Source organism: Myotis nattereri (assembly GCF_964212035.1).
Source record: "Myotis nattereri genome assembly, chromosome: 2".
Classification (NCBI taxonomy): domain Eukaryota; kingdom Metazoa; phylum Chordata; class Mammalia; order Chiroptera; family Vespertilionidae; genus Myotis; species Myotis nattereri.
The window spans coordinates 170,690,464-170,699,108 of NC_138076.1; the positions used below are offsets into that span (position 1 = coordinate 170,690,464).

Below are 8,645 nucleotides of genomic sequence, written 5' to 3' on the forward strand. Positions count from 1 at the left end.
CCCATCCCCTTCCCTCTGGCAACCACCATACTGCTGTTTGTGTTCATGAATTTCAGTTTTATATCCCACATATGAGTGAAATCATGTGGTTCTTACCTTTTTTTCTGACTGAATTATTTCACTTAGCGTATTGTTCTCAAGATCCATCCATGTTGCTTCAAATGGAGCTATTTCATCCTTTCTTATGGTTGAGTAGTATTCCATTGTGTACATGTACCACATCTTCTTTATCCAGTCCTCTATCACAGGACAATTTGGTTGTGTCCATGTTTGGCCATCATGATCATGCTGCAATGCACATAGGAGTGCATATATCTTTGCAAACATATGCTTTCAAGTTTTCCAGGTATATACCCAGAAGAAATCATATGGTAGCTCTATTCTTAGTATTTTGAAGACTCGCCAGACTGTTTGCTGTAGTGTGTACACCAGTCTGTTTTCCCACCAGCAGTGAATGAGTGTCCCCTTTTTTTCCCACAACCTCTCCAACACTTGTTATTGCTCATCTTGTTGATAATGGCCCCTCTAACAGGTGTGAGGTGTTATCTCATTGTAGTTTTGATTTGCATTTCCCTAATTGCTAGTGAGGTTGAACATTTTTTCACGTATCTATGGGCTATTCGAATGTCTTGGGAGAGGTGTATTTTCAGGTCCTCAGCCCGCTTTTTGATTGAGTTGTTTGTTTGGTGTTGAATTTTATGAGTTCTTTATAGAGTTTGGAAATTACATATTTTGTCTTCCACATATTTTCCCTTTTATTCTTCTGGGACTCTAACTACATATATGTTATATGGTTTAAGACTATCCTGAAGGTCACTGAGGGTCTATATTTATTTAGATATTTTTATCTTTGTTTTAAGGATTAGATAATTTCTATTGCTTTGTCTTCAAATTTTATGACTGTTCCTTTTGTCACCTATAACCTGTTAAAGGCATCCAGTATTTCAGATATTTCACTTATTTCAGACATTGCACTGTAAAGTTTGAAAATGTCCATTTAATTCTATTTAAAGTTTCATTTTTCTGCTAAGATTTACCATATGTGTTTTTTTTTTCATTATGACCATCTTTATAAGAGATGTTTATAATAGATACTTTCCGGTTTTTGTCTGCTAATTAGACCATCTGGATTATCTTTGAGTAATTTCTATTTACTACTTTTTCTCTTAATTAGGTGTCACCTTTTCTTGTTTTCCTTTACATGTCTAATAATTGCTGAGGTTTATTGGAAATCATGGATAATTTAGGATATAGAACTTATGTTCTATTAGTTTCCTCCAAAGACTGTTTTTGTTCTAGCAAGTTGCATACTACTGGCCAGTCACCTTGCATTTAAGGAGGCTTGGATTGAGGCTGGTTGGGCGGATCTAATCCAGATTTACCCTTGTTCTAGGTTGAATTTCTTAATCTTGAAACATTGTTTTGCTCCTAATTATGGCCCTTTTGGGATTTTAATGAAAAGCCTGGCTTGTTTATCAATCAGCACCTGAAATTTCTGCTCAGATCTTTCAACTTTCAAGCTATGACTATTTTAGTATTCTCTGTAATTCAAAACCAGACAAAGGTTTGAGGGAAGTTTATAGTCTGATGCGCTTTTTTTCTGGATATTTTCTCTTGAATTTCCGGACAGTCCAACAGCCCTAAAAATTGTTATCTGGCATCTGGGGCCTATCAGATTGTAGCTTTTTGAGTGAATCACAGTTATCCTAAGACACACAATCTAGGCAGTACCCTAAGGGGAAATGCCAAGTAAAAATGAATCTCACACAGTACATTTCCCTTCTTTTAAAGATTGAAATCCTCTGTATCTGCCTGATATTTGTCACTCTCCATTGCTTCAAATAGTTATTTTTTTAAATATATTTTATTGATTTTTTACAGAGAGGAAGGGAGAGAGATAGAGAGTTAGAAACATCGATGAAAGAGAAACATCGATCAGCTGCCTCCTGCACATCTCCTACTGGGGATGTGCCCGCAACCCAGGTACATGCCCTTGACCGGAATCGAACCTGGGACCTTTCTGTCTGCAGGCCGATGCTCTATCCACTGAGCCAAACCGGTTTCGGCCAAATAGTTATTTTTATATTTTGTCTAGACTTTATAGTTATCTATCAGAGGGTTAGTCTTTTATAAGCAACTATGCCATTATTGAAACCAGAACCTCAATGGGATATTTTATTAAAATAATTACTATCCTTCGTGTATGAACTTGACAGGTGTCCAGTGATATGGTTTGTAGGCTATCTTGTTACAACAGAACATGTTGATATGGAATAAGAAAAATATTCCTGGAAACTTTGAGAAAATATAAAGTCCCTTTCTAAGAACATGTTCATGACAACCATAGCAATGGTTTCTTTTGTATAGGGTTCTAGTGCTAGTGTTACATACTCAATGGCAAAAGGCTCCAGAAAATCCCTAACTCAATGCTCAAAAGCCACACACTTTGAGAAACTGATACTCTCCGGCACCGGTACATCCCTCCTCGTATTGGGTCACTGGATTGGGAAAGGGCATGGAACCAAGTTTGGTCAAAAAGTCTCTTCCTCTGATATGATGACAAGGCTTCATCATGCCACTAGAGACTCAAGAGATGGCGGAGACTCTCTCTTGCTGTGAGAGTAAGAGCTCTGCTTAAGAACAGTTTATAATGGGAGAGGATGAGGTGAAATAGATAATCTTCTTGGATAAAGACTAGATTTTCTTTATTTGGTGTGCTTTAACAAAGCCTAAAATATCAAAATCTTTTCTTTTCTACTTTTTATCTTACAGGAACAGACACTTTTGATTTTATCATATTAAGGTATAATACATTTTCAGTGTTCTAAAGTCAATTCTTGAGAGAAAATATCGACTTGAGGATGAGTTTTAGAGTCAGACTAACCTGAATTTTTATTCAGCTATACCATTTATTAGCTGTGTGACGTTGGATATGATATTTAAGCTTTCTAAACTTCAGTTTCTGAATCTAAAACATCTATTAATAGTGAACTTACTGGGAATGCTGCGAGGTTGGTAATGTGTTTAAAGTGCCTGGCAAAGTGTCTGACAGAGAATGCGCTCACGCAGTGGAGGGATATTATCACCTTACAATTGTAGTGACAGTCTTAATCATCATTATTTGTTAGCTAGTTGAGGAAAGTAAGGTGCAAGGAATTTAAAAAATAAGCTATAGTTCCATTGTGTATATGTACCACAATTTTTTTTTATCCACTTGTTTATTTCTTGGCCATAAAAAAGAATAAAATCTTAACCATTTGGGATCACATGGATGGACCTAGAGTGTATCATGCTAAATGAAATAAGTCAGATAGAGAAAGACAGTTACCATATGATTTCACTTATATGTGGAATCTAAAAAACAAAATAAACAAATGAACAGAATAGAAACAGACTCATAGATACAGAGAACAAACTGATAGTTGCCAGATGGGAGGGGAGTGAGGGAGGCTGGGTGAAAAAGGTGAAGGGGTTTACAAGTACAAATTGAGATGTGAGAGTGACATCTGTCACCCCATTGATTGCCATGGTTGATTCAGCTGATCTGGCTGACTAGGCGGGTGTCCCCCTCCTTCCTCACCAATCCATGTGCATCCCTCCCTAAGCTGCATGCTCCATAGTCGAAGAGGAGAGGACCCGTCTTCAGTCAAGGGTATACAAGTAGCTGTGCTCCCCTGCTAGAACCTCCAAACATGCTCTCAAGAAGTACGAATTGGTGGATGCAAAATAGTCATGGTGCTGTAAAGTACAGCATACAGAATATAGTCATATTACTATTGTAATAACTATGCATGGTGTCAGATGGGTATGAGATTTATCAGGATGACTTAGGAAGTTATATAATGCCTAATCACTGAGTTGTACACCTGAAACTAATATAATATTGTATGTCAACTGTAATTGAAAAAAAAAAATAAATAAATAAAAAGAGTAAGATAGGATTTTTTTTCTTTTTTGTAATATACTATATTATTTCAGTATTTTGTTATAAAAACTAATTAAGCATTTTGTTCCTTCCTTGCCCGCCCATTTTTCTAACTTCATTTCTACATCGTTTTCTTCACCAACTTAAGATTCTCACCCAGAGCTTTTCCAGTTTCTTAACTACACAGAACTCTTCACATCAACTGCATTCCTTGTGCTTTTGGCCTACCTTTTCACATAGCTGTCTTGAGGTCCTGGCTTAAATATCACTTATACAGAGAAGTCTCCCCCCATCATCCAATTTAGTAGCTAATCTTGAATACTCTCATGCCACCAGCTAGTTTGTTTCTTTTCTAGAACTGTTCATAATTTTTTATTGTATGCTTGCTTGGTATTTAGTAGTTTTCTCCCCTCTCAGAAAACTAGAAGGCCTGCCCTGTGAAGGTAGTGAGCATGTCTGCTTTATTCTTCACTATATCTAGGGCTCTAGATAGCAATACCTATTTTGTGAATCCTATATAATAAAAGGCTAATATGCAAATTGACCGAACTGTGGAACGACTGGTTGCTATGACATGCACTGACCACCAGGGGGCAGACACTCAACACCGGAGCTGCCAACTGGTGGTCAGTGCGCTGCCACAGCAGGAGCACTGCTCAGCCAGAAGCCAGGTTCACAGCTGGTGAGCACAGCAGCAGTGGCGGGAACCTCTTCTGCTTCTGCTGCAGGCGGGCAGTGAGGAGCGAGGGGTCCCCGACTGCAATAGCCCCAGACTGCAAGAGAGATGTTTGACTGTGGGCTTAGGCCCGATCCTCGGATCCTCAGGGGGATCGGGCCTAAACCTGCAGGCGGACATCTCCTGAGGGGTCCCAGGCTGCGAGAGGGCGCAGGCCAGGCTGAGGGGGACCCCCACACACACACGCCAGTGCACGAATCTTATGCACCGGGCCTCTAGTCTATATATATAAAAGGCTATTATGCAAATTGTCCCCTTGGTAGTTCGACCAGGAGTTTGATAGCTTGCTATGATGTGTGCTGACCACCAGGGGGTGGCGCAGAACAAAAGAAGTCCCCGGCCAGCAGCTGGAAGCTGGGGAAGGAAGGCCCCTGCTGGCAGCTAGAAGACCCCGATTGGCCCTGATCGCCGGCCAGGCCTAGGGACCATATCCGGGCACAAATATCATGCACCGGGCCTCTAGTAAATAAATAAAAGGATGAATGTGACCTAAGAGGATGCAATGGGGTAAATAAAGCTAGCCTATAATTTGCTACAAGAAACTGGACATAATTAGTTCTGTTACAGTACAGACATGAAAAGTGATTGGGCCATTGAATTTCTAGTGGTACAGAAATAATAAATAAACCATACAGTTATGTTCGTGTGTACCGATCAGTAAGTGTGAGCATTTACTAATGGCTTAAAAATTCATACTGTGCTTTCTCTCCCACCCCCTCCTCTATTTTTTAGAATGGCCACATCTGTTGCTCAGTGGATCCACAGTGCCTTCAGGAACTGTGAAGTTAACTGTCTCACGGGAGATTGCTGTTCAAAGAACGTTCTTTCATTAAAAAGACCAAAAAATAAAAATAAAATAAAAAGGTTAAACCTTAAAGTGGATGATTTGCGGGCAGCTAGGTGCAGCTTTGTTAATAGCTGAGTGAACTTTCAATTATGAAATCTGTGGAGCTTGAGAAAAATCACAAAAGGAAAATTCTTGGGGCAAAACTAGGCCAGAATTCTGTCTCTACTGTGTCTGACATCACCGTGTGGAAGAATGGGTGTGGAACACACACCACGACTTCATGACCCCTGGATACACAGCCTGGACCTGGCAGAGCTCTGAAAGCCTCTAGTTTCACTGGTGCAGAAAATTTTTCTCTAGATCAGAATCTTCATGAATCAGTTAGGGTCCTCACTGTCTAAAAGAAACCGCCAGGCAGTGAATGAATTATATTTTCAGAAGCAAAGCAGAGAAGCTATAACGTGTTATGTACAGTATACACTCTGAAAAGCAACCTGACACAAGTTATTGTAATGATAAAAATAATGCACAGGCATGGTTACTTAATATTTTCTAACAGGAAAAGTCATTCCTATTTCCTTGTTTTAATGCACTTCATATTATTTGGTTGAATTTGTTCAGTATAAGCTCGTTCTTGTGCAAAAGTAAATAAATATTTCTCTTACCTTATCACGTGTCCAAGTATCTTATTTAATGTGTTCCTTTTTCCCACGGATTCGTTAGCATACAAATTGCTCTCTCGTTCTGCTGATGAAACTCCCACCATGCGATTTGCAAATTGAAAGGTGATTTTCACTGACTTATATGCCTGTGCCGGGGTGGGATGAATGCCTTTATTCTACCTCTCCAATCACCTTTTCTACCCTGCTCTGCCTCTTGGGGGCTGATCTGTCTAGACCAGTGGTTGGCAAACTGCGGCTCGCGAGCCACATGCGGCTCTTTGGCCCCTTGAGTGTGGCTCTTCCACAAAATACCCACTTCTGCGCATGGGCCACGAAGTTTCAATCCCACTGGACGTGCGTGCCCCCACGTGGTATTTTGTGGTATTTTGTGGAAGAGCCACACTCAAGGGGCCAAAGAGCCGTGTGGCTCGCGAGCCGCAGTTTGCTGACCACAGGTCTAGACCATATGAATAGATTCTTTTGTCCTCTGGATTCTGGTTTGGTTTGACCAGTGAAGACCGCTGGCAAGATATCAGAAGGAGGTCAAGTCTGGGCATTTAGTCCACAGGCTGTCTTCTGGCCAGGTCACTCTCATGAGTAGGTGTGTCCCCTTACTGAAGGCTGCACCCACCCCCTGACAGGTGGCCCTCTGTTCAGCTGTGCTCCCTGGGGTCCCATCACTTCTATTTGCTTTTTGTGACTTAGGGATAGGAACAACTATGGCCGTTTTCGTCCTCAGGAGGTACCTGCTCTATTTCTTGTCGGTTTCTTATTTTCTGTCACATCTTCACAAATGGTCCCTTTGTTAAACACTGGTAAGTTGGCATGCTTGAGTCTGCCATCTGCTTCCTGCCAGGACTCTAACTGATACACACAGGAGGGGAGTAGTGGAGAGAAGTGGGTTGGGAAGGTCTTCAAGCACTTCAATATAAAAATGTAAAGAATCCCAATGTGAAGAAGAATTATATTACATGTTAAATTGTTAATGTACTAGAATCTCAGGAAGAAAGAAGTAAACTGGCTGATACCCAATGTTGCCCTATTCATGTATTGTTCTAGAGTGAAAGGAAATAAAAATATTACCACATTAAATTTTAGTTTCATACAGACTTTTTCTTTTTAAAATATATTTTTATTTATTTCAGAGAGGAAGGGAGAGGGATAGAGAGAAACATTGGCTGCCTCCTGCATACCTCCAACTGGGGATGGAGCCTGACACCCAGGCATGTGCCCTGACCAGGATCGAACCGTGACCTCCTATTTCATAGTTTGACACTCAACCACTGAGCCACACCAGATGGGAGAGACTTTTTCTTTAAAGAAAAAAAATGAAAATGGATAGGATATGACAAACCCAAGCTATAGAAATGGTAAAGTGACATTTAACTATCCCTTCACCATTGCTGTGGAAACAATCTGACATGAGCTGAGTTGAAGGATAATTTATAAATGTCTTAATACTTTGGCATGTATAATATTTATTGAATATGTGAATTCAAGTATCTCTCTATATTCCCTGAATTTATCATAAATGAATTTTTCTTCAGCTTTTTTATATTTAAAATTTCAGCAGAGCATAAGGTTTATTTTTATCACCTGCTATTTTCTATGGTAAATAGCAATACTGTCCAAGAGGGTATTGATTTGTAGTTTATCCATGTGATTACTATTTTTGTATATAGGTTTGAAAATTCATATTAAATCTTCCTGAAAATTAATATATGTTTGCATTTATGAGGGGAGTAAGAAATAGTACACACACATACTCGTGACCTACATCCATATGCTTGTATATATTCATCTCTAGATATTATGTGCCTTTTGAAAGAAGAAGCAAGGCTGAAATTGCATATTATCAATGCATTATAAATCTTTGTAGGGCTCTGAGCACTTTTGTGGTTTGCAGACATTTATTTCTATAGACTGCTAAAAGAAAATAAACTCTCATAATATTGAGAAGAATAGAGAAGGAAGAATATAAGATTATGTTCTTCCAAGGACCATTAAAGCAATAAATGTGTTTAGATTGAATTTTTTTCCCTTCAAGGTTTATCCCATAAATAATAGATTCCCAGGAGAATTACTGTTTATCCCGGCAAGCAGTAATCAATTGCTTCTTAAAAACTTTGTTCCTTGAAAAAGAGGTGGTTAGTACCCTATTTTTTACTCTAGAGGTAATTGGCAAAATGCCATGGTTGAATTATTCCACTGTTATGGGAAAATGAGAGCTAAGAAGCATGAATTTAATTTGAGGGTACTTGGCTCTTTTAAGAGCAGTCTTGGTTAAAACAGTGTTTATTATATTTTTTTTTCTGAATAAAAAGGCACAAAAACATTTAAGTGTGATCCTTTGGTAATTCTTATATGGTAACCCATATCTCTCTTTCAAAATACTGCTATATTACTTCTTCCCTTTACCTTTTGTGCTGGTAAAGAAAATGATGGGTTTGTCTGATTACACTGCAATATCATGGAACTCCTTTCATCCTCCCAATAACTTGGTTAACTATAACCAAAGTTGAGATACCCTATAAT

General features: G+C 39.1%; 1 protein-coding gene across 2 annotated transcripts in view; it reads left to right on the plus strand.

Annotated features, from left to right (window-relative positions):
* NELL2 (neural EGFL like 2) overlaps positions 1-6,117 on the plus strand; it is a 327,688-nt gene extending 321,571 nt beyond the window's left edge. For both annotated transcript variants that reach the window (XM_081083919.1, XM_081083918.1), the window contains exon 21: positions 5,394-6,117. In XM_081083919.1, coding sequence (XP_080940045.1) covers positions 5,394-5,444 — 51 coding nt within the window. In that variant the 3' untranslated portion in view covers positions 5,445-6,117. The remainder of the gene's footprint in view (positions 1-5,393) is intronic.
* Positions 6,118-8,645: the final 2,528 nt, after the last annotated feature.